Source organism: Plectrocnemia conspersa, unplaced genomic scaffold, assembly GCF_051122295.1.
Source record: "Plectrocnemia conspersa isolate PC_06_02 unplaced genomic scaffold, ASM5112229v1 ptg000003l, whole genome shotgun sequence".
NCBI lineage: Eukaryota > Metazoa > Arthropoda > Insecta > Trichoptera > Polycentropodidae > Plectrocnemia > Plectrocnemia conspersa.
Genome location: NW_028277167.1, coordinates 15,316,215 through 15,342,974, shown reverse-complemented (window position 1 = coordinate 15,342,974; position 26,760 = coordinate 15,316,215). Strand labels below are relative to the sequence as shown.

The following is a 26,760-nucleotide window of genomic DNA, read 5'->3' as shown; positions in this document are numbered from 1 at the left end:
AATAAATGCATTCAAAGTTTTGTCGACATATTGTCGACGTTCGAGTACAACGCTTGAAATACGATGTCGACACATAGTCGACTTACGAGCGCAAAGGGTTAAAAATAAAATATTTTTTTATTGCATATAATTGTATATTGCACTTCGAAAAAATATGTTTTTTGTCTTATAAGTTTATTAAAAACATAATAATTGTGAGTTTCTTTTTAAATTAATTAGAAAATGTTATTTTATGTAATCACTGTTTTTTCTGTACTTTAGGCCAAATTTTTTTTTGCTACTGGCAGCACTTTGACATCTTTCGTTTGACATTTGACAGCGTTGTTCGCAAACATAAAATTATATTGGTTTTTAGCGCAATTTCTGAATTGTGAAAGATAAGTTAATGAATATTTTTAATTAAGGATGAGTATAAGAACCTTGTTATGAAGTATGTCTTCACAACCCGAGACTAGCGGTGATTTATGTAATTCAGAAAAGCAATCGAACATTTCCTCATATAACGAGTTTACAAAAAACGCATTTAAATCGAACTTGGCTTGTGAAAGTGTATCGCCATCAGAAATTGTTTGCTGTTTGTGTAAGCAAAAGTATCCAACAAATTGCACAAAAGCGTATATATTTGGTGAAAGTGATAAAAGGTTGATAGCGGGTCCTTCAAAACGGCCGAAATTCAACGAACTAACGCCCAAGTTAATATGCAATGAATGCGTCGAAAAATATTTTACACCGTTGCACTCAACCCCAGATATATTGAGACCTGAACACTTTTTGGTTATTGAAGATTGCGCTCAGACAGTTTATAAGCTTCGCGATGTCGAAAAAATGTCATTTGTGACCAGTTGTGTGTGTAGTAAGAAAATCGTCCAGCCAGAGAAAGCTAATAAGAATAAAAAATATGACAACAACAAAGGTATTATTTTTTTTATATTTGAGGTAATATTTTAAATGATATTTAATTAAATAATTACAGAAAATATATCTAAAGATGACGAATATCAATATAAAGATATAATATTTGATACAAACGATGAATACGATATGTTGTCTTTAGAAGTTGATACAGAAAATATTGTAGACATTATTTCTAACGATATGGAAGATCTTGAAAGCAGTAAGTAAAAATATTTTTTTTGTCATATATGTTTAATTAAATATAATTTTAAATTTATAGATTCTGTCGCAACTAATAATAAAAAGAACAATCAGGTTACATATTAGATGCTTCATGAAACATAATTTTCTAATATATTATACTATAATATTTCTTATATTGTGTATAGACAAAGATGTATCAATGCCACATTTGCTCGATGCAGATAAACAAAAAGTCTAGATTTCTTTTACATCTACAAAAACATGACTCTAAGCCTACTTTTTCCAAGGTCCACAGTTGTTTAAATTGCAAAATGGCTTATAAGAATTTACAAGATGCTCAAGTATTATATCTTTACTTATTGTTAAATATTGCAACATAGGCTTGTATTTAAAATAAATTGATTTCAGTCACATATAGATAAGAAGGAATGCGAGTTTAAAATCGACGATTCAGAAGAAGCAAACAAACCGGCAGTGATAGTCGTCGAAATAGATCGAGTTTATAGATGCGAATATTGTGAAAAGTATGGCGAAATATTTGCCGTAATATTCCATATAAATTATTAACTAATTATTATTTCAAATTTAGAGTCTATTGCGAAGAAGCTTCATTACTGGATCATCTCAATATTCACCAAGGAGTTGAAAAACCTTATTCATGTAGCGTTTGCGGTCTTTTATTTACTTCTTATTCTAAGTGAGTGTGAAGTAAATGATTTAAAACAAAATAGATTTGAATTTAATGATGTTTTAAAATATTTTAGGCGCATATATCATGAAACTACACATAGAATACCACGTGTCGGTAGTGTATTTGTAGAAATTGCAGATGCGGATTTGCAATTGGATAAATTTCCAGTTGTTAAGCTGTTTTTGTGCGAGGTACAATTTTTATTTTAAAGCCTGTGATATAAAATTCAAACTACATGATTATTATATATTTATTTAGATATGCAAAAAGTCATATTTCGATAGAGCTTGTTTGATCGACCATAAAAAACAAGCCCACAAATTAAACAATCACAAAAATCAGTGCGATGTTTGTAATATATTTTTTACTAATAGGTATGTTATTCTTATATATGAATATACTGTAAGATAATGTCGTTCATGATTTAATCAAATTATAGATGGTCCATGTCACGACATCGTAGAAAGCACTACCGAGAAACGAATTCTAATTTTGATGAACGGTGAATAATATAAATGAATAACATAGAATTAAGCTCTAACCGCTAAATAAAATTGATTTATATTTTAGAAATCATTCAAAATTAATTTTAAACGAACCTTCCTATCATTGTTCCGAATGCGGTGATAGTTTTTTACGTTCCAATGATTTGAGAACACATAAAAGGTTAAATATATTATACAAATACTCATTCTTAAAGTATGTTTTATATTCAAATTAATGTTTAAATACTTCAGACGGGTTCACACTAAAAAAATTGATAAACCGTGTCCTGTGTGCGATAAAGTGTATCATCGTAGTGACGATTTAAAAAAACATATCAAAACGCACGGTAAAGATAGACCTTTTATATGCGAAATTTGCAAGAAAGGCTTTCGTCACAAGAACACGCTTAACGAACACGTCAAGTAATACTATCAAATAATCTATGTACACAAAAATATTTATATTAAATTAATTAATTGCTACTTTAGAATTCATTCGGATGAACGACCTTTTTCTTGCGATATATGCGGAATGACTTTCAAAAGAGCACGTGCTGTAAAGAGCCACCGTTTAATACACAACAAGAAGAGACAATATAAGTGTTCTCACTGTCAGAAGTTCTTCACTCATCCATCTGATCTAAAAATGCACATTCAACAGTGCAGTGTGCCTAAAGAAGAGGCCCAATTAAGTAAACAATAAGAAATATTATTAATCAATATACAATCTAATTACACTATTATTTCAGGAACAGAATCAGAATTGAACTTGAACGAAGTGGTTAAATGTGAAGAAAGCAGCATCAATTTTGATATGTGTATCAACTCCGATGTAATAATTAACAAAGATTTCATTGAACAGCCTATCAATATTTTTGACAGTGACAATACGGAATTAATGGAAAGTCAAGAGGATCTCGTGCTGGTTGAAGATGGCCAACAAATCATGGATAGTTCATATCTGGTACCGTGTGGAAACGAAATATTTGATCATATGTCAGAAGGGGATTACTTGATATTTAACGAGAATATAGAAGACTATAACACTATTTGGAATAATTTTGAAATATTGGAAGATGAACTAATTTGTACAACTGTTACGGATGATTAATCCTATATGTTCCTAAAACATTTAAAATTCAAAAGACTATTGTGATCTTAAATTTGTCTATATTTATTAAGTTATTTATTGCTTAGTTAATATCAAACAATAAATATTTTGCCCTATAGTTTTTTAATTTATTTATTTCAGTGTAAAATCTTACAGTTTTTAATACTTGATTCTTTATATTTACGTGTAAATACTATCTAATATAATATTAATTATTACTGTAATAATAACAAATGTTTTAATAACTACTTAGTTACTGGATTGTAACTGAATGTGGACCAATTATTATTAGACATATTACAAATTAAAATAATAATTATTAGTAAATACTAAAAAAAATATGTTTTATTCACATTCAATTATCCCTGACCATATTCTTAGCGTTTCTGCAACCCAATTGTTAATTTTAGGTAAAAGTTGGGAATATCAATTATTCTTGAACTTTTCTATTATATTATTCTGTCTGTATGCATATTTAGTGCTAAAAACTGGCAAACATATTTCATTGGTCAATTATGATCAAAGATATTCAGTTTCACATAAGAATATAATATTTTCTAGGAATTTATAACTTTCACTATATCCAAATAGTAATTATATCGATAAAGGTGTGCAAATATAATATTTTGGTGAAGGATAGTGATGGGTGGGAATTACACATAGATTGAACCACTGCATTAGTGTTTTTTTATTAAAAGTATAGAGTTTACATGTTTGTTATTAAAATATATGTGAGTGAACGGTAGACGAGACACTACCAGCCGTCGTCTTCCTGTCGAAGAACACAAAAGAATGTGCTACCCTACGCCGTTGTCACGTCATTGTTTCTGTTCATATTTATATTGCTAAGGGTAAGTACTGTGAGGATGAGATTTACAGGAATCACAAAAGCACTCACATATCTAGAAAAACTAAAACACGTCTTTACAAAACTTTGATAAGATCAGTGCATTTTAATGGCTGTTCTGAGATAGATTTTCAGATCAATGTGCGAGAATATTTAGCTGAGATATAGCAACAAATTTAATGACGTTGATAGCCATATAATATATCAAAATACAATGCTTTATATGCGCCGAAAGTGGTTTAAAAAAACGTAAAAGATGTTCATGTAGGTTGGCAAACTCTTACTAGATAGCCCAGGACAGTGCCAGAGGAAGAACAATCTGATCAGGCCAAGTCTTATTTTGGGCCATAGTGACAAAATGATGGTATTTATCAAAAAAATAATATCTTAATCAGTAAAAGAAATATGACAAATGATGTTTTACTTATTTTTTTAATACATACTCTTTTATGCATTCATTATGGTCAAAACTTGGCGGCACTCTTGTAACACTGGCGTGGTGAGAGTGAAGGGCAGCATATTCTTTTGGTGGACCTCGATGGGAAGACAACGGCCGGTGGTGTCTCGTCCACCATTTACTCGCATATTTTTTAATAACAAACATGTAAACTATTATCAACTTTTAATAAAATACTACTATAGCGGCTGAATTTGTATCTAAGTGCCACCCGTCACCAAACGTCCGCCAAAAAAGTATAAATTGTTTTATTGCAGAGTCTGCGTTTCTAAGTATCGGATCTCCGGTTCTTTAGTTATTAGTTTATGACAGTGAAAAATATATGAAATTGTTTTCATTTACATTCTTTGGTTTTTATTTTCGTTTATACAAGAAAACGCATAATTGTGAGAACCGTAAGTTTTAATTCATTACATTTTAAATGTAATTTTATTATTGCGGGGGAGGGGGGGGGGGAGAATAGTAACAATAAGTACTGGGGCCTAATTTTTCTCTCAGCGGCCCTGAACGTGTGAACAATTAAAATACTTATTCAGACTGGTTAAATGATATTCTTTATTACAAGATGTATTGAAAGCCCAATTCAAATCGCGAATTGGCTATTAACTAAGTTCTGAAGCAAAAACGTATATTTTTTGTATTTAGTTTATTGAATTATTTAAGCTTCGTCAAACGTAAAGCGACGTTCGCGAACGCATAAGGCACGTAAATCTGACCTCAACAGAGTTGTCAAAAAAATATATTTCCTATACTTTATTTGCATTAACACAGTCAGTTCGAGAGCTATTCATTTCATCATTATTCATAATTAAGAAAGAGACGGCAAGTTTGGGTTTACGTGCCTGCTATTACCTCTAAAGCACACGATTCGATATATTTATCATTAGACACAGATTGAGTTGCTGTAGTAGTATTTTATTTAAGATTTGAGGTTACATGTTATTTGTATAAATGAGTGAGTGGATGGCGCGCGGGGTCCGTACCGGTCGTGCGTGCCCGCCAAGTCGCCAAGAAAAAAAAGAGTGCCGCCAAGTTTTTGCCATAATAAAACTTAAATAAATATATATAAATATATAAATGCGCCCCTAGAGTATTATTATTTTTTAATGAGCAAGGTTTTACCAGGACGGTCAGAGATTTTTTGGAAAAATGCAGCGATAAGGGAGGGGTAGGGGAGGTGAGATATTTATATACCTCTTTTCTAAAGCACAAAAATAATTAATTATATATATTAAAAATATGCTTATAGACCATTTGAATATTTTTAAGAAATTCAAAAATTTCAACCAAAATAAATATAAAATAATTTATAAATTAAAACAAGTTAAATATTTATAATCGGCGCACGTTTTTATTATATAAGGGTGTTATTGTATTTTTAAAGCAAAAACTTGTTGCAGTAAAATAAAATATATAATTTTTATAAATAAAGATTTATCTACCGTGGCAACACCGATTATTGCAGAATCGGCTGCGCTGTCAAAGGCTGGCCTCGTCAAAAGTATTCTATTCACCATGTTCATAAATGAAACGCACAAATTTGACTATTGATCAATAACAATAAGGCCCATTGTGTCACGACACTCCCTGTTACAATTGCGCAATTTACATCTTTGACAACAGCAGCCATTGTGTGTTGTTGACAGCTGTCAATCGTATAGCGTGTCTACTACCTACGTGTAGCTTTACGTACTTTTATGTTTATCAATATTAACACAAATCACGATACCTACATAAAATAATTCATTCGTTGCACTCAGTCAATACTTATACATCGACATTATGCAAAAATATGACATTTGATACCCACTGCACTATGGATGCAATGAGAGATATGAATAGTTTATATCGGGAATAATAATGATTATTATATTTATTTACAGGATGCAGGAACTCATTATATTGTATTTATCATATCTATTGAGTTAAATTGATTTTAAGTGATTACAACAAGTAAATCAAAATGACCACTAAAGAGCTATATACAAAGGTTAGTATTAGAATATATTCCTATGTATGTTATATATAAGATTATGCATATTTTATGTATCTAAAGCTTTTAACTTAATATGTAAACAATACGAATTCTCTAATGATAACTAATCTTAATTTGTATTGTGCCTAATACTTAAAAATCCATTGCTATATTTTGTTATGGTAGTTTAATGTCATGTAGACTGTCAGTACAATAGCTTCAATCAATGTTACAATGTATTATCTGTGTTTACCGCTGCAGGTGAACTGATTTGTGCCATTTTATATTATTTATGTTGCTGTATTATTAATCATTTTTTATTTTAGGGTGCCAGAGTATGGATAGCGCATCCGGATAAAGTGTGGGAAGGAGCAGAGGTGACGCAAGACTATCGCAGCGGAGTTCTCATAGTCAAAACAGACGATGAGAGCATTATTAAGCAGATTAAGATCGAGAAAGACAGCGACCTTCCACATTTGAGAAATCCGTCTATACTCATTGGCGAAAATGATCTCACCTCGCTATCATATTTGCATGAGCCGGCCGTATTGCACAATCTCAAAGTTAGGTTTTGCGATCTCAACGCCATATACACGTACTGCGGAATTGTACTCGTTGCCATTAATCCTTATGATGATTTGCCTATTTATGGTGAGTTATATATATTTTTATAGTATTGAAAAGATAGTGTTATAAATATTGTTAATGTTTTAGGCGAAGAAACAATATTGGCTTATCGAGGCCAAGCCATGGGTGACTTAGATCCACATATTTTTGCTGTAGCAGAAGAGGCTTATACCAAATTAGAAAGAGAAAGACGTGACCAGAGCATTATAGGTAAGCTTTTTGTGTAAATGAGGAAGGATGTAGCATTATATAAACAAACCTGTTATTAGTTCAAGAGAGTTGTTCTCGTTATATTTAGATACAGTTTTTTAGTATTAAACCATTAAATTTAAAGCAAATTCCAAGCAGAGGGAAGGTAAACTGTCTAGAAAAGTAGGGTGGGTTTTTTTTTTATTTTTCTCAAGGTCCTAGAGTGCCACTGACGAAATTTTTGAATTTGTCGCATTCAAAATAATACATATTTAAATCAAGGGGATTTTACTTTAGGAGTAACTGTCTATTTTGATTAACCCTTTGAGCGGTATCGCTGTAAATGTACGGTGGTCAATCTTTCATTGTTTTGAGGTACCTTAGATACTTATATATTTACATATATAATTTACTATAAATAAAATATAAAATAATAATAAATATAACAACAGAATTAATTATAGAAAAATACGTAAAATTAACTAAAGAGGGTTATTCTAGCTATTTATTTATATATAAGTATAGTTATTGTTTATTGAAAATAACTGGAATACTAATTTTATAATACCTCTAAAGGAATTGAATTTTTAAAATAGTGTAGCCTAATAATCAACATATTAATAAGATAAATATATAATGCGTTTAAAAGAGACATTTTTGCTGTAAACCCAAATTTCAAAACTTTAATTTAAAGGCTTTTAATGGTTTATGATTATATTTTTTCAAATTATAGTAAGCGGTGAATCTGGAGCTGGTAAAACAGTGTCTGCTAAATACACCATGAGATACTTTGCAACAGTCGGGGGCAGCGGAACCGAGACTCAAGTCGAAAAGAAAGTTTTAGCTTCAAGTCCCATAATGGAGGTATATTCGTACATATATCTCAATCCAAATAAACATATATATTTCGTTTTCTAAAATCGTCTTAACCCGCCGTTGGTCACGCGAGTATTGCATACGCCGTTGGTCGCGTCTGAGCGAATAGCCGCCCCTCAGTTCTTTATGTTTTTAAGTTTAAATATCGAATATTTATTATTTTTTTAATTTTTGGTATATTTTAGTGTTCTATATATAAAATATATAAATACTTTAAAACCTTTATTTACATAACGAAAGAAGAAAAATAAAATAATAAATATTTTAAAAGTAAAATATAATTTTTTTTGATATATGTTTAAAACTTTAAAAGTAACATGGAAAAATATATATTATTTTTGATCTTGATTACTTTAATACTCAGTTATGCAATCTGGACATAATGCCAATGAATGTTCTTTGCATATTGGGTTATAGCACGTATGGCATTTTATGGTGATTTTGCGATTTTTTTCCTAGGGCAAAAAATACATTTTGGACGATTCTATTCACTTCGTTTTGGGTGATGAATTATCGTAGTGTCAGGTTTCTCTCCTAAATACTGCTATATTTTTATTTGTAAACTTTGCGATAAATTTGTTAAATTTGTTTAAATCATCTAATGGATCGAAAAAATAATTCATAATAGTTTTTTTATACTATGTATCAATAAAGTTAAATAAAATATATTCATAAAATAAATTAAAAACATAATAATAACAACAAAAAAGTAAATAATAATAAAAAGAAACTACCAAAAATTTAAATTTCCAGCACGAATCTAACCCCCGTAAATAACGTTCTCTCTCAATCCTTGATATAACACAACTAATACGCAAAACCAAATGTATATCGAATTAGTAAACATGTGTTTGAGCATGCAATATTGAAGAAAACATAATTCTTGAAAAGTAGAGGGACCCGCAAGTTAATATGTTTCATACAAAAAAAACGGCATCAAAAAAACCGATAGGGTGAGCGCTGCGCCGCCGTGCGACCAACGGCGGGTTAAGACGTTCGATTGTTTTTGTTATATATCTAATCATAACACACATAATCCTTCAATAATTATACATTGAAAATTTATGGCATTATTCCCTTATCATTTTTATCTTGAATGTTATTGTAATATGTGCCATTAAACAATTAACTCTTAATACTCCGACGTTTTTTATTAATTATAATCATTGTCGGTGCTCACTCTGTGCTTGCTAAATGTGGTTTATTATATAGGCAATCGGAAATGCGAAAACGACTCGAAATGATAACAGTTCGCGTTTCGGCAAGTTCATCGAGATACACTTTGATCGAAACTTTCACATAATCGGAGCTTCGATGCGCACGTATTTACTGGAAAAATCGAGAGTCGTTTTTCAAGCACCCGAAGAGAGGAACTATCATATATTTTATCAACTGTGCAGCGTCAGAGACAAAATGCCTGATCTATATTTAGGTATTATAAAATAATAAAATAAATACCATATCAAATACTAATTTGTATTTTAAATCTTATAGAACACCAAGACAATTTTGAGTTTTTAAACCAAGGCAAGAATCCGGTGATAGATGGAGTTGATGATGAAAGAACATTCAAGGAGACGAAACAGGTACAATTATATTTAGCGGCGTTAGTTAATCGTCTTTTATAATAATCTATTTACGTTTAGGCTTTGACGACGTTGGGTTTTAACGAATCCGAACAAACTGACATGTTTAAGATCTGGGCAGCAATTTTACATCTCGGTAATATCAAAATTACAGAACAAGATTTCAACACTTCTCATAGCGACGATAAGGGAGAATCTAGTTTTGTCAATGTGAGTGATTTATTATTAGTGTTGCATTATTCAGATTTTAATGTATATTATTTTTTCGACAGTTGGAAGATAAGCATTTGAAGATCTTTTGCAAGTTGCTCGGAATGCAAGCAGAAGAAGTTGCGCATAAATTGACCCATAGAAAGATTGTTTCTAGAAACGACGTTATTATTAAACCGTTGAGCGGATCGGACGCTAGGGCATCTCGTGAGGCTTTAGCTAAGCATATTTATGCTGAGTTGTTCAACTGGGTGGTTTCTGTTGCTAATAAAGCCCTTAGATGCACTCAACCAGTGAATCATTTTATTGGTATGTACATATTTATAATATTTAGTAAGGAGTTTTTAAACAATATGTTATTTATTCAATCATATGATTATGGTTACAAAATTTATTCATAACATTAGTGCAATTAGTTTTCACTGTGTATTTGAGGAGTTAGATATTCAGGAATAAAGGAAATTTAAGAGAATTTTAGTTCCATACCGCTTATAGTGGCTTTTGAATGAAAATGTTCTTGAGATGACTTTGGATAAGGTGATGTCATCCTTTACGGAAGTTTTTCCTAAATGGTCGTTTTATTTTTAGTGTTCTCCTTTGTTATTTTCAAAATTTAGTCACCTTACACCTTAGACCTATTTTTCGTTGTAGTGTGGGTTCTAAATTTGATAATATCTTATCTAACTTTTGTGTAACCATTGATATCAAAATAAATAAACATATCTAAAAATTTAATTATAGGTGTCTTAGACATATACGGATTTGAAACCTTTGAAACAAACTCATTTGAGCAATTTTGCATCAACTATGCTAATGAGAAGCTTCAACAACAGTTCAACTCGCATGTTTTCAAGTTGGAGCAGGAAGAATATCTTAGGGTAATAACATTTTTATTCAAATATTATTTTTCACAGTCAAATCTGAAGGTTATGCATAAATTATCTTATCACAGGAAGAGATCACTTGGACCATGATACATTTTTACGATAATCAACCTTGCATCGACTTAATTGAAGCACGATTAGGTGTCCTTGACTTATTAGACGAAGAGTGTCGCATGCCTCAAGGATCGGATTCATCGTGGGCGGCTAAGTTATACTCGAAATGCAATCAATCATCGCATTTTGTCAAGCCAAGGTTTGGCACTAGCGGTACGTATTGTTAATTTGCTTAAAAAATGAAAGTTAATCAAGGCTGTGCATAACAACTAATAATTACATTGAGCATGAGGAATGCGAGTGTGTTATGAATAAACAATAATTGTATTATAGCATTTGTGATCAAACACTTTGCCGACGATGTCGAATATCAGGCGCTCGGTTTCTTAGAGAAGAATCGAGACACTGTGCTGGAGGAGCAGGTCGAAGCGCTCAGGGAGTCGAAAGCATGCTCACTTTTAAAGACTCTGTTGTCGGTGCAAACACCAGCGTCGCTCGGTGTGCCGCAACCGACGACTAGGATAAAGGTTTCGCCGATTAAACCGTCAAGTGTAAATATCATTTCATTACTTACTAATTATGATAGAAACTTAATTTTTGCTTTTATTATGTAAACGAATAAGACTGAAACTGCATATAAATAATCAAAATTGAGCTTCTATCACATTGCTTTAAATCAGGGGTCGTCAACCAACATCGCAGTAATTATAAACAATGATGAAATAATTTTTAGAAGGAAAACAATTTAAAAAAAACTTAAATCTAACTTTTAATTATACTGTTGAAAGAGTATATAATATATTGAAGAAAGAGTGTTAATTGAAAAACAATATCTTGATTATTATCAATTTTAAAATTACAATGTCTGGTTCAATTTTCGTTAGGAACAAATTAGTGTTTAAATGATTTCTTTGCTTTGTCATAATATTATTAACCACACTAAAGCATGATTCTACAAGCACGGATGTAATTTGGGAGAGGGGAGGTAGGGGCATTTACCCCCCCCCCTGAATTTGACCAGAAAAATGCATGTCATTTAATGAAATACTATGAATTTTAATGAAATTTAAAAGTATTAAAATTGACTGGTCAAGTTTTTCCCCCTCCCCCTGAAAAAATCTGAAGTGACGTTCCTGATTCTAAACCAGAAATTCTTGGGTTATCCCTAAAAAGTCGAATCTAGTTTTTTAAAAATGCCATTTCAGTGAAATCATATTGAAATACATTTTTAGCGGTAAATATATAATTTAAACCAGTGAAAATATAATTTATCTGGCAGGTGCTAGTAAAGTTATATGATTTCAAGTTTTCCATATGTAGTAATATATACGTTTAAATACTTATCATTATTTATTTACATGCGATGTATAAATGTTATATTTTCATTGGTGAAGTCCGGTTTTCGTTTTTCTTTACAAATCAAAAACCGGTTAACCAGTTTTAACCGTTCTCGGAAAATTAGGATATGTTTTAAATTTTTATTTAAAAATATATGTACATGTATGTAAATTTTTGTTTAAAATTATGCAAAAAAATCTAATTACATTGCTTATAAATGTAATATTAATGGTAAAATAAGCAGAAATAGATAATGAAATTCACGAAAAAAGTATGTATTATATTTGAGAATATACATACGCTAATTATTTTGTTATTTAGGTTACATAGTAGATGTACAAAATAATTTATAAATTGTGAAAAATTTGATATAAAATACAATATAATGGACCAAAAACAAATTAATTAACAACAAAAATACAATTGGATTATTATTTTATACATTTCCCAAACTTTGGAGGAATAAATTCAAAATATTATAATACAAAAATATCAAAAACACAAAAATTAGAAATTATAAAATCATGTATTGCAGTTTATTTATTTCTAAAAAAATAATATTCTAAAAATACTATTGCATCAATGTATAATAATAATGAATCAAATTATTTGCGATGCTGAAAACACGTTCATTTACAGTTGACGTTGGTTTAATTGTTAATAAGGAATTATATAATTTTTCGAGATTTATAAATTCGCTGTTTAATATTTACATAGATATATTCAAATAATTTAAAATATGTTTGTATTCATAATACTTTTTTGCATATCCATAATTAAGGAATATTTTTTCTGATTAGAGGCAATGACAAGAGTTTTATCGCTGTTGCTTTGCTTAGAAATTTATTAATCGATTTTGTGCGTTATTTATAATTTTTGAGAAAAAATTATTCTTTATTTGATTTTAAAATAATCGTAAAAATCGGTTAACCGAGTCAAAAAAGCCGTTTTGTTTTTAAACGATCGAATAATCGGTAAATTGGTTTTGGTTTTGCTGCCCTCCCCCTGAAAAAAACTAAAATGAGATCCCTATTTTTAAACCAGAAATTCTCAGGTTATCCCTCAAAGATAATCTAAAAAAAACAGTATCGAATCTATCCCGAAAATATTTTTACAAATATGTCATTTCAGTAAAATCATATCGGAATCATTTTCACGGGTAGATATATATTTTAACCAGTGAAAATATAATTTATCTGGCACATGCTACTAAAATGATATAATTTCAACTTTTCCATACGTAGTAATTTATACGTTTACATACTTATCATTATTTATTTACATGCTATGTGTAAATGTTACAGTGAATGTGTATTTTTCAGTAAAGTCCAAATGCATTTTTATCAGTAGATATATATTATTACTACCGAAAATATAATTTAACTGATAGGCGCTTATGAAAAAAATATGCTGCTTTAAAATGTCTATGAAACCCAATTTGACAGTTGCGAAACATACATTTGCCGTTCAAACTGAAACCTAATTTACACAAATTAACTAAACCCAACTTAACCTAATGAAAGTTCTAAAATTAATTATAGTTTGAGAACTTTCATTAGGTTAAGTCCAAAATACGAACTAAGCCAACTCAACTCTCAAGAGAAAATAAGCTGAAAAAGTACAGACAGACATAGCATCTCGCATATTGCTCCAAGTTTGTCTGCATTACTATTAAGAGTTATAGTGGAATCTTGAAGCTGCAGATCAAATAAAAGGCAACATTCTTTACTGTTTTTAATTGTTGAGGGATATCAACGTCATTATTTTTTCCCAAAGACTGTATAACACTTATATAATGCTACAAAACGAGATAAGCATGAACATTTTGAGATCCAACGAATTTCTGCGTGTAAAAGTAGCCTAATAAAGTGCTTATTATTGTTTTGGCACAGAACAAAATCACTTACTGCTCACCATTGAAGCAATAATCGGCCATATTGACGACCCTTGCTTTAAACTAATTATTGCTAATGCAAATGCATGTTTTAAAGTCACGAATAACATTTGTTGTACATAATATCGATAGCCAATCAATACTAACAAATGTATTAATATCATAATTTATATCTTAATCCTGGTATTAAGAATTTTAACATATTTATTGTCCATGTACAAGATTAACTTGAAATTAAAAATAATTATGTATATACTTGTTTATTTTATTAATACAAGTTTTGCACATTGATCTAATTTTTATTTTTATTCAAATAGACACAGTCGAACACCAAACAAAACAAGCAAAGCGTTGGTGCACAATTCCGAGGATCGTTGACGGCTCTGATGACAACATTGAATGACACTACGCCACATTACGTGCGATGTATTAAACCCAACGACGAGAAAAGAGCTTTTCAATACGATCCGGCTAGAGCTGTCCAACAGCTAAGGTTGCTATTTATTTATATTGTTAACAATACTAATATATTGAATAATATAAAATAACTTATCGAATCATTTATTTTATAGAGCGTGTGGCGTTTTAGAAACCATAAGAATATCAGCAGCTGGATTTCCATCACGTTGGCTCTATCAAGACTTCTTTCTCAGGTAAAAATTAATTTTTAATTATGTAGGTTATTCAAATGCATTTTACGATAAAAGGATAATATGTATTTTTTTAATACATATGTATAAAAACTTTTGCAAAACCAAAATTATGTATGTAAATACACAGTAGGTATTTATTCATACTTATGAGTACAAATATACGTCACAAGTTGTGACTTGCAAACACTCGCGATTGGATAACAATTTTGGCAAATCAAAAAACGAAAGCAAGTGCCATTGATTTTAATATTGAAGTAAAATAATATAGTAGTAATATTGAATAAAGATGAAACAATCAGCTTATACAAGCTGCTATAAAAAGAATCGAAGGCCTCATAAAAAGTACTGTAAGAATATTAATATAGTATCTGGAAAATTGTTTCGGTGGAGCAAAACAATTCTTGTGGATAAAAGGTAGTGGTATTAAATGTCCTGTTATCACAGAAATTAATGAAGCAGGCTGTTATAAGCAAAGATGAATTGATTGATCAAATAGTGATATGTAAAGCAAATATAAATATTTAATTAAAAAATTTTCATCTTTTTCGTAGCAAAATTTTCAATAATATTCTCGAAATTCATGGAGTTTGCTATTTCTCTTTCTATAGAAAGAATTGCCAAAGATGTAAATTGATGATCGGAGATACCTTTTAATTAATTTTACTTTAGAAAAAACTACGTTTGGCTAAAGCCACAGTTACTTGGGTTATCAACATAATTTGAATGCAATTAAATAATTTGGGTAAGCTTCAGAAAGACTGCTTTTAATGAAAAATTTCATCGAATCAAGATTTGAACAATCTTCTTGTTTTATTGACTGAAAAATTTCCTTAAACAATTCCGTTCCATTAATATCACATTCTAATAGTAAGTGTAAATCTTGACAACATTTAAATATATATTGATCGATCGAATTAGCAATTTTATTAGATGCATCATAGAAAATTTAATTATTCTAAGCAGAGGGTTGTAAAAGGGATAAGCGTGAATAATCTGGTCTAGCTGTTAAATATGCGATGGGAAGGGTTTAACAGTTCTTTCAATTTTTTTTCAATGCGTATTCATTTTCGTGCATTCAAAACTATAGAAATCAAAATCTGGAGGATTTTTGTTCCTCTTTTCATTTATTTTTAAAAATAAAAATCTCTTGCTACAATGTGGGGAAAAAATAATTTGACGGCAGAAAAAAGAGCTGCAATTGTCGTTCTTCACCAGAACGACAGAACTGGGCGATATATTGCCAAGAAATAAATATTCCTAAGACCATAGTTTACGAAGCTATTAAAATATTTAAAGATATAGGACTCAATTTTGATCTGAAAGTCCTAGAATTACATCAAAGTAATGGGATCAGTTTATAGTAATATTAACAGCTTAACACCCGCGGACTGCTGTACGAGTCTTGAAAGAACGTTGTTTAGTGGCTTGAGTCCTGCGTTATGGGTTTTTTTTAATTAAAAATATATTAGGATACCATCAAGTTTGCTTCTACATGATAATGAGAGAAAGGTAGTATACTATTTCTACATAATATCAAATAAAAAAATAATTTTATTTTACTTAAAATTTTTGTCTTATCCCATTTTTGGGGCACGTGAATTTTTTTATGAAACGTATGAACCATAATTATTTATTTTATAGGTAAACATAAAATCAATCCAATCAAAAGAAATCGAAACATCCGCGGTTGATAGCACATCAATTAACATTAAGTTTTTCTATCAGAAATTCTATATATTATTGATCAATTCAAAAGTAAAAACGTTACAGTATATGTAGATAAATTAGATAGCACAGTAATCAAAGAACTTCCAAGAAATAACATCCATTAACTTACGAACATTTTTACCGGGTGTTTGTTATTATGATATTTCCTCACTATTTGGAAAACTGCAATGATTCACAGATTAAGAAACCAGGGGAAAAAAGCTACAATTCAGATCATTATCACCGTCATTAAGTAAAATATTTGAAGAAAAAAAATATTGCACTTAAAAGAATTTCTGAGGAATAAATTCATGAACGAATAAATATATTTTTAATTCCTAATATTTTGTGTAAATTTAAAATGGTTGCAATGGTTACAAACCAGTTTATTATAATTTAATAATATAATTTCCACTCACCAAATTTTTGGCGTCCATTTTCAGCATACAACTGTTACAAACACATTTATTTTTATAATTACACTTATAAACTACACTATATCCTTATTTATATTTATTATTATTATATACACTTATTTATCTATTTCACTATTTTATTTTTGATTTATACATATAAAACATTCATCAATATGAAGAGGAATTTCACAACTTTTGCACATGAATGCCGTATCTTTCCTTATTCCTCGTGCAGAACAAACACTACACTTTTTTCTCACATATTCTTCCCCACTTTTTATTTTTATTGGATAATGATTTTGCAGCTTATCCGAAAGCCTTTTTGGCGGATTGACAGCACGGGCATAGCTAGATGTGGTAGAAACCAGTGAAATGTCTTCAGAATCGATAAATTCCACATCTGCTTTTTAGTCTTACTCAAAGGAAAACCTTTGATTTTTATTTTTCTGTTACGATTCAAATTTTGATAGACACTGAACGAATAAAACAATGCACATTGAAATAAATAAAAAACCTTTTTTGTTTATTCCATTGTTTTTCGAAATATAATATTTGGTAACTATGTATTGATCGGCGTGATCAACACCACATATATTTATTATAGTCCATTATACATTCAGGCTTGTATATTGTATGTGTGCTTGTCATTTTGATTTTTTCACCGTGTCTATCATCTGGCTGTAATGAAAAGTAAATATCATTCTGAAATCTCTTATTTTTTTCCAAATTTGGATAAGCGTTTCACCTTTTCTGGCATGTTTCATCTGTAGGGGCCTTAATTTTATATTTTTTAAGCATTCGAAATCTTGATTAAATCTTGTTTATGGCAAAATTATAAAAACATATTATTATAACTATTTTATGTCAAAGTTATAGAACAGCAGCGAGCATCTAAAACTTAATTTATGGGTTACACAAAAAATTGATAAAAATGCAATTATATAGTTTCTTATTTTTTTGTTTCAAAAACACTTTTATATTTTAGTTTCAAGTTTATTGATAAATATATATTTGATCTCTCATATAATGTTTTTTTTATAATTTATCTATCATAATTTATAAAGAATATCAACAGAACTTTTGACTAGTAGTGTAAATAATATCTATGTGGTACTGGTTAATGACACCTTCTGGCGACGCTGCATGAGTATTTTTCTAGACACGATTCTCGACGCTTATGAAAAAAGTTTTAAAGAGTTTTCCGTTGTTGTGGATTGTGGAACTTAGTGATAATTGATGGCTTTTGAAAATGTGTGGCTATTGTGCAGTTTTTGGGTGTTCCAAAATGTCGATTTCTTATGTTTTGTTTGGCCTAACTTAGCTTCTAGAGAAGGTCATTATTGAAACACTCATAGGTTCTTCATTTAAAAACAAAAAAAAATAGATGGTCCCGATGTTGAAAATAACGTAAAAAACTCGAATTTTTAAGCTGGTTCATAAACAATATCAATCATCGCATTCAATTAACCGGCCGTTAGTCATGCGGCGACGCAGTGTTCACCCTGACAGATTTTTTTGTGTGAAAGATATAACTTTAAAAGTCCTTTACTTTCATAAAATTTGTTTTTTTTCAATATTATTTTTAATTAAAAAAACGTTTGCAATTTTTATAAGCATTTGATTTTGTGTATTAGTTGTGTTGCATCAAGAGGATGTCGTTCAGAGTAGTATTTAAACTGAGCTGCATATTTTTTTGGGTATTTTATTGTTATTCTTATTTACATTATTTGTAAATATTGTTTTTTAAAATTGTTTTTGTATTAAAATATTTTTTTAAAACTTTTTTGAGGTAAAAATCATTTTTTTTGTCCTTCGGTTAAAAATGACGAAAATGATAATGTAATATTAGATGTTTTTGACTTTTCTGATTTTAAAATGCTGGAAACGCTTGGGAAAGTTTGCTACTATTTCAGCGATATTGAGTCTTCAGCAGGATGCTTAAAGTGAACCAATATTGTATTATATGTGTTTTTAAGAGCATATATAATAGACTGTATCGCAAGAGCATATATATAATAGACTGTTGCGATTTGAGGACACCGTTACTCAGGATGAGATAAAAAAAGGGATAAATTCGTACTGATAAAAAAATATTTTAAGTATTTTTTTTATTGTGATTTATATTTTATTTAATTTATAAAACATCTAAATATAACAAGTATAATAAAAAAAATATGTAAACATTCTATATAATAGTTTTAAATGATAAGAACGACGTAAGTAATTTACGTTCGACCAATGTCAGTTTAATTAATAAACATCTAAGTTAAAATTATATTTTTGTAAAACCCATTTTCAATGTTTCAGTACCCTATTAAAAAATATTAGTACCCTATTAGTCACATGGTTTTTATAAAAAGAGTAACCATTCGAAATAAGGTTGAAAATCTGTTATTTGGAAGTCTTGATAGCTTCCAGATACACAGATTACAGCACTCTTCTCCATTCATTGGTAAAACAAAGTTAATTCTAGCGAACATGTTAATTTATAAATCAGTAAATTATGTCTTTGTAGTAAAATAATGTTACACTGTGTTATTAATAAATAATATTCCAGATATCGAGTATTGTGTAATTCGAACGATATAGACAGACAAGATGCAAAAGCAACTTGTGCCCGAATCATAGGCAAGAGTATAAAAGATCAGGATAAATATAGATTCGGAAGAGCCAAAATATTCTTCAGAGCTGGACAGGTATATTCAATTAGTTTTATAATAAATATTTCATTTAAACTATGTACTTATCTTTGATATTCATAGGTGGCTTATTTGGAAAAACTTCGCGCGGAGAGGCTCAGAAGATGTTGCATCATAATGCAAAGTCAGTTGCGGGCGTTTGTGTGCCGTAAGAAATATCTGAGGATCAGATCTGCCATTTGTGGCATACAGCGTCACGGACGCGGATATTTGGCTAGAAAGTATGTTTTCAAGATTGCTTATAATCTTATATTTAAATGCTATACTGTTTTTATTTTATTTTAGACTCGCTGAAAACTTGCGTAGAATACGCGCCGCTAAGATCTTGCAGAAACGAATACGCGGATGGCTCGCTCGAGTTAGATACAACCGCCTCAAACGTACTGCTATCGGCTTACAGAGATACGGTCGTGGCTTGCTAGCCAGGAGGCGCTTTAGGGAATTAAAATATAACGCTGCTGTTAGTATCATTTTTAATCAATCGACGATAGATAACTTATGGCTTATTAATGTAATATTTATTCAAGGCCCTCATTATTCAACGTTATATAAGAGGATGGTTGGGTAGAAAGAGATACGAGAAAAAGATGAAGCAAGTCATCGTATGTCAATCTGCCGTGAGTATCGCTTTAAGTTTATGATTATATTATATTAATAATATAATTTAATAATTATATAATATATTTTAGATACGCCGCTTTTTGGCTAAGAGACAATATAAAAAGTTGCGAGTCGAAGCCAGAAGCGTCGAACATGTCAAAAAACTCAACAAAGGCTTGGAGAATAAGATCATCAGCTTGCAGCAGAAGATTGAAAGTTTGCAACTTGACAATAAGCAGTTAACGCATCTGCATGCTGAAATTGCCGATCTTAAGTATGTTTTATCGATTTATAATATATAATAATATATATTTATGTGTATGTTATTTTTTTTTAAGATTCAAACTGGAGCCGATGAGAGCTTTGGAAATGGAGATGAAGAAGATCAGGGCTGTCGTTATAGATAAAGATAACGTCATAGAAAGGATGATCACCGATCTCACTATTGAAAGGGGTAATAATATTGAGCTGATTGAGCATAAGAATAGACAGACGGAGTTGTATAATAAAGAAAAACTTGAGTGGCAAAATGACAATAAGAAGATGACTAAGGAGTTGCTGTCTTTGAAGGAGTTGAATTTGACTAATCAGAAAGGTTTGTGTTCAAATGCATATTAAGATTTTAAATTAAGATTTTAATTGATTGATTTTTTGTAGATTCTGAGAAGAAAATGAAAGAGCAGTATGAGTTTGAAAAGAGAGAATTGATATCGGAGTTGGATTTAGAGAAAACGGCATATCAGCGCTTACTTACGGAGCAATATGAGCTGCAAGCAAGACTTGAAGAAGCTCAGATTGCAAATAGAGAGTGAGTATATATATTTTTAATCGGGTTGTTGCATTTCATATTATATTGTTATAATTTTAACAATTTTATTTTAGTCTACCAAACAATCAGCGACATCAACGATCACTGTCAAATGCCAGTAATGTTTCTCAATCTGAAATGAACGAAGACGTAAGTGACTTTTATACAACATATTTTTTATTAAATTTATAATATATTTATTTTTCATTTAGGATTTTGGATATGGATCTGTTAAATCGGCTCTCAAACCTGGAAGTGATAGTAAAGATTGGTCGAAAACTTCAGGAGATTATTCAATCGTAATATTATTTAATAATATTTAACATTTAACATGTTTGTGTTAATTAATCACTTTATTTTAGCCCGATGCCGGTTTGGTGATTAGACTTCAGCGTTATATCAAACAAATGGAAGATGATAAAATAAAGTTGAACAATCAAATCGAACGATTGGAAATAGCTCGCTTGCAGTCTGCGACGACTTTGGAGCTCGGAGCCAGTCGAGCCGAAGACCAACACAGAATCAACGAGTTGGAGATTGAATGTACTAGATTGAGCGACGATTTGAAGAGATTGAGAACGAGCGTTGCCAGAGCCGACGGCGCCGATGTAAGCTCGAGGGAGTTGGCCGAGCAGTTTGCAGCTCAACAAGACGAACTGGAGAGAAGACGCGAAGAGTGCATTCAGCTCAGAAGCGTTCTGGCGAATCAGGTAAAAACGATTTATCCAATAGCGTTCATCTGGTTATGGTTTAATATTGACATGTGGTGTAATTTTCCTTTGGCCGTCAGCGTCCGTGGCTACAGGCTCTTAAGAATGTCGTAAGTGATCACGTATCACTCCCTGTGTCATGCTCGATGTGGTCCATATGTGTGCATCTCTCTATTCTTCATCAATTGATGATGTAAAAAGTTGTGAGAATATTCTCCGAACCAAGAATTATTGAGAATTTATTTTTTTAGCACTTTTAAATGTAATTGTATATGAAATCTATGTAATCAAGCTTTAGATAGATTACTTAAGAAATATAAGGAGAGAAAAGTAAAGAAGTAAAAATGTATTAAAATTTAAATTAAAATAAAAAACAATGTTTTTTTTTATTTCATTAATATGGGATTAAACGTTTTTTGAAGATACAGTAACGGTTTTTATGGTAAAACAACGAACTTTTTTCTAGGTACATGTATTTATAAATAAAAAAATTCTCTGAATAGTATTTTAGAGAATATTCTCATCTCATCATATTACTAATTTTTATATTTTCTTCTTCCTCAATTTACTTTTCTAACATATCTTAAAGATGCTCATTAGTAATATATTTTTAAATTAATTCTAAAAAAATGTAATAAAATTATAATATACAAGATAATATTTATCATCTTATCTTATCAAATTCTTAATATTGCACTTGGGTCTTGCTTCAACTCATTTCTCTAAATATTACAATTGTATAATTGTGATGATGTACTTTTTTAAGGTACTGTAATAACTCGAAATTTTTAACTCATTCCTCCAATATTTTTTAGTGTTTTCTCATGAATCAATCCTCTATCATGCTTTCGTATTTTTTTAGCTATATGTTTTGTATTTTCTGCTTATAATTTTGAGAAGTATAGTTAAAGAGTAATTTATTTTTCAGACTGTGAATTTGAAATCGTTAGCGACGTCTAATTATGGTTCAGACGTCGACGTTATCAACGAAGACGGCGAACTTGTTCAAGCGTTTGAAGCTCAGAAGAAGATCACAAGGTACGTTTTTAATTTAAATTATAAAGTAATTTTAATTTTATTTATATTTTTCATTTAGACAACTCGAAGATGAATTGGTACATATGAAAGATCATTTCAAAACAACACTCGAAGACTATCAATCGGAAATAAGTATCGTGCGTAAAGATCACGAGGAACAACTCAAGTGAGTGTATATACATATGTTAAATTAAAAAGCAAATCAATATTGTATCGACTATAAATTTTTAGATTATTGGCATCTCATATATCGGCCGATGCGCAGAAAGAGCAGTTTATGCAGATAGAAATTGCCAGGATCACCACTGAAAATATCAATCTACGAGTGCGTATTATATTTGTTATAAATTGTATTATTATTATTATATAACGTTTATTATTTAGGAGCAAAATCATGCTTTGTTGGAAAGTTGCGAGAAGCAAAAACGTGAGATTAAAAATCTCACTAAGAGATTCAGTGAATTGGGTATTGATAATCAGAATGATACTTCAAGCGGTAATGTTTTTTTCTGTTCTATATTAATAATTTATAAATATGATGCTCAATTAAATGATTATATTATAGTTGTTAAATCTGAGGTTAAAATGAAGCAAGAAAAAGACAATAGTATATTACCTGTGGTCAGAAAGAAGGAGAGAGAAGATTATATGGGCATGTTCGAATACAAATGTCCGCTTGGAATGGCTCATAATGGATCTGTCGAGTCTTTAATTATAAAGAGATTAGTTGCAGGTATGTTACATTATAATTTAATAGCTCGATTTACTCCTCCCTGAATTTCAATACTATATATTTTGTAGATCTAATGCCGAGGACTGCCGTGACTTTACTACCCGGTTTGCCAGCTTACGTACTATTCATGTGCATTAGATATACGGATCATATAAACAACGAAGACAAAGTTAAGCTTTTGTTGAAGTTCTTCATCAACGTTGTCAAAAAGGTAATCAAGAAGAAAGGCAACGAATTGGATACTACCGTATTATGGTTGGCAAACACTCTCAGGTTCGTATTTTAATCATTATCTCAATACTTACAATACCATTGATACTTGAACGTAATTTTTAGATTGTTACATTGCTTGAAGCAGTACAGTGGCGATGCATCGTATCAAGAAAGCAATACTCCGACTCAAAACGAGCAATGTTTAAGGAACTTCGATCTGTCCGAGTATAGACAAGTGTTATCTGACATAGCCGTATGGATATATCAAGGATTGATATCTCTGATGGAGCGTCGCATCAATGGAATGATTGTCGGATCGTTGCTAGAGTACGAAGAAATATCCGGTGTGTCGAGCGGAGTGCCGAGAGGCAGAGCCCAATCGGTCAGCGGCGGAGCTGGCATACCGACCGAGAATCCTCGCAGTCCGACACACTTAACTGATGAGTTTACTCATCTGAAGAAGACGTTGAACTATTTCGGCGTTGATGAAGAGTTGATAATTCAGATATTCAAGCAGGTGTATTACTTTGTGTGCGCTGTGTGCTTGAATCAGCTCTTGTTGAGGAAGGACTTATGCCGATGGTCCAAAGGCATGCAGATACGCTACAATCTATCGTATTTGGAAGTTTGGCTGAAGGAGAATTGCGCTAGTTACAATCAAGATGTGGTAATATAGCTTTTTATTTAGTTTATATGCAAGTTTTTCTAATAATTTGGGAGGATTTTCGTATTCACTCATATATGCAGTAAAATAAACTTAAAATTATTTAAATAGGTGGCTGGTGTTCAAGCTACTTTGAATCCTATCATCCAAGCCGTGTACTTGCTACAAGCGCGAAAATCATTGGCAGACATTCAAAGCACATGTGAAATGTGCCCTGATTTAACATCAATGCAGATTTGCAAAGTATTCACGAATAGCTAAATATATCATAATTGAAAAAATATACAATGCACTGCTTATGATTTTAGATCTTGAATTTATATACGCCGGCTGAAGATTTTGAGCCTACCATAACCACGGAATTCATAAGAGAGATCCAGTCGTATCTTCAGCAGAGGAACAGGGACAAATCTCTAAATGTAATATTTCTCTTTAATTTTGCTGTCAATGTGTATGTAATGTTCTGATTGATACGAATGATTTTTATAGGTAAATCTTTTGATGGACACTAAGTACAACTTCCCGGTAAGGTTCCCGTTTAATCCGTCTCAGATACGACTCGAAGACATCGAATTACCAAGCGCTTTGAATCTTCAAGATCTTTTGACAAAGTTGTAAACGAATCTAGTGTACATGTTATTATAAAAATCCAATCCCGCTTCCATCCCACAGTTGCTTATCATATAAAGTGTGCCATAGACTAATATATATAAAAAATATATGTTAGACGTAGGCAGTTGAAAATCAGCTATGCATTTATTATTGAATGCAGTTTAAAAGTGCAAATGAGTCAGCCATATTAGTTTCAATTGAAACTATGCATAATTTGATAGTAGAAAGAGTACAAGTATTTAATTTTGTGAATACATATTTTTTGCGATTTAAGTTCCTTTATTTTTATTTAGATTTATGTATTGAATATAAAATACATTCCTTTTATTATACGTGTGTATATTTTTTATATATTATGAGACAGCTATTTAATATTATTTTATTTTGTGTCTTCATCAAAATCATCTTTATAATCGTGTTTTATGTTTATAATCATAGAAAGCTTACTAGCTTTATACTATAAAATCACATATTTTATGCATATATATATTTGTAGTCCAATTATATATTTATTTTGAATTAATCCATCTGTGATTGATGTTTAACATGAAAAAATATATATTATATTTATATAAAATTAAGTGATATGAAATATTACTTTAACCGTGATTTATGTAACTGGGCTTTATCTAACATCAAATGTACTTAAAAAGTTAGAACTTATAAAGCATAATATGATATTTGAGTATTTTTAGATTATATATTTTTGCTCTAATGAGAGATGAACATTGTCTTTAGTTGCAGCTTACAAAAATGTATTAAGATTTTTTCTGCGACATCATAGGCCAGTGCCTTAGCTATAAATATTAAGAAAAAAACAACTCTCACGTTAAAAAAATAGCTAGTGAAATTATAAGACTTTGATTGTGCATATATATGAAAGAGTGTTCATCTTTCTTGTGTTTTTGAGTATACGTTATATTGATTTCTTATGCAATAATTTACATATCCATGTTTTAAATTTGTGGTATATATTTGCACTTAAGTTAGTGATTCGTAAGGCACTATGAGATAACGATGAAATTTGTTCGAATGATTAGATTTGTAATCGAGGACGCTCAAAAGATAAAAAATCCAATTCAATCAATGTTATCGTAATGTTAAAATATACTAATAATCATTAATTGTCTTTGGTGTTTTGATGTGTTCGGAAGATAACTGTGAGGCTAAGATAATAATTAGAAAATATATATATAGACAGTAGAGAGAAGAAATTATTTAGATTGTTGAAAAGTGCAAGTATATAATATATAATAGATGTATGTTTATGAATCGAGTATTTTCAATGGCATTAAACGCCACGGCCGACCATAGATTCTTCGTTTTAAGGCAAAAATACCTAATTCAAGCCAATTAATAATATAAAAGCTTTTCAAAAACAGTATGGTATAAAAAAATAATACTCCAATACGTTACATGAAATTTAATCTACGACTGTTGGTGTTAAATATTCTACAAAGTTTATTATTGAATATGTATCAATGTTTGAAACATTTAATGAATATATATTAAAGCTATTATCGTTAAATTATTATGCTCGTTAAAATGTTTACTTTAAACATTTATTAAAAAAATTCTTAATCGA

General features: G+C 30.3%; 2 protein-coding genes across 3 annotated transcripts; both read left to right on the top strand.

The window, feature by feature from the left end:
• Positions 1-279: 279 nt before the first annotated feature.
• On the top strand, positions 280-3,503 carry LOC148236737 (uncharacterized). The gene is made up of 13 exons (XM_088182102.1): positions 280-913; positions 974-1,114; positions 1,175-1,209; positions 1,284-1,439; positions 1,507-1,622; positions 1,688-1,795; positions 1,863-1,980; positions 2,048-2,163; positions 2,229-2,291; positions 2,360-2,455; positions 2,527-2,697; positions 2,764-2,966; positions 3,024-3,503. Exons 1-13 carry the CDS (start codon positions 433-435, stop codon positions 3,383-3,385), a joined length of 2,166 nt encoding a protein of 721 aa, XP_088038228.1. The 5' UTR covers positions 280-432; the 3' UTR covers positions 3,386-3,503.
• A 2,640-nt stretch (positions 3,504-6,143) lies between these two features.
• On the top strand, positions 6,144-25,211 carry didum (dilute class unconventional myosin). Of its 2 annotated transcripts, XM_088182056.1 has the most exons (34): positions 6,144-6,190; positions 6,573-6,679; positions 6,991-7,315; positions 7,379-7,501; positions 8,214-8,344; positions 9,569-9,788; positions 9,851-9,942; positions 10,003-10,152; positions 10,215-10,461; positions 10,894-11,030; positions 11,105-11,303; positions 11,424-11,641; positions 14,640-14,815; positions 14,895-14,975; positions 19,656-19,794; positions 19,861-20,018; positions 20,083-20,257; positions 20,325-20,414; positions 20,487-20,671; positions 20,736-20,992; positions 21,055-21,205; positions 21,280-21,355; positions 21,418-21,504; positions 21,568-21,915; positions 22,844-22,953; positions 23,012-23,119; positions 23,185-23,278; positions 23,338-23,449; positions 23,519-23,686; positions 23,755-23,959; positions 24,023-24,566; positions 24,675-24,806; positions 24,872-24,982; positions 25,053-25,211. In XM_088182056.1, exons 2-34 carry the CDS (start codon positions 6,653-6,655, stop codon positions 25,179-25,181), a joined length of 5,505 nt encoding a protein of 1,834 aa, XP_088038182.1. In that variant the 5' UTR covers positions 6,144-6,190; positions 6,573-6,652; the 3' UTR covers positions 25,182-25,211. The 2 variants fall into 2 exon arrangements, with proteins under 2 accessions (XP_088038182.1, XP_088038183.1); XM_088182057.1 differs by lacking the exon at positions 11,424-11,641.
• The last annotated feature ends 1,549 nt before the right edge of the window (positions 25,212-26,760 follow it).

Coding starts and splice junctions, on each gene's coding strand:
- LOC148236737 (XM_088182102.1), top strand. CDS start 433: ATGTCTTCACAACCCGAGACTAGCGGTGATTTATGTAATTCAGAAAAG. Junction 2,164..2,228: donor AATATATTTTTTACTAATAG/GTATGTTATTCT, acceptor ATCAAATTATAG/ATGGTCCATGTCACGACATC. Junction 2,698..2,763: donor ACGCTTAACGAACACGTCAA/GTAATACTATCA, acceptor TTGCTACTTTAG/AATTCATTCGGATGAACGAC.
- didum (XM_088182056.1), top strand. CDS start 6,653: ATGACCACTAAAGAGCTATATACAAAG. Junction 23,450..23,518: donor TCAGAATGATACTTCAAGCG/GTAATGTTTTTT, acceptor ATTATATTATAG/TTGTTAAATCTGAGGTTAAA. Junction 23,960..24,022: donor TGGTTGGCAAACACTCTCAG/GTTCGTATTTTA, acceptor CGTAATTTTTAG/ATTGTTACATTGCTTGAAGC.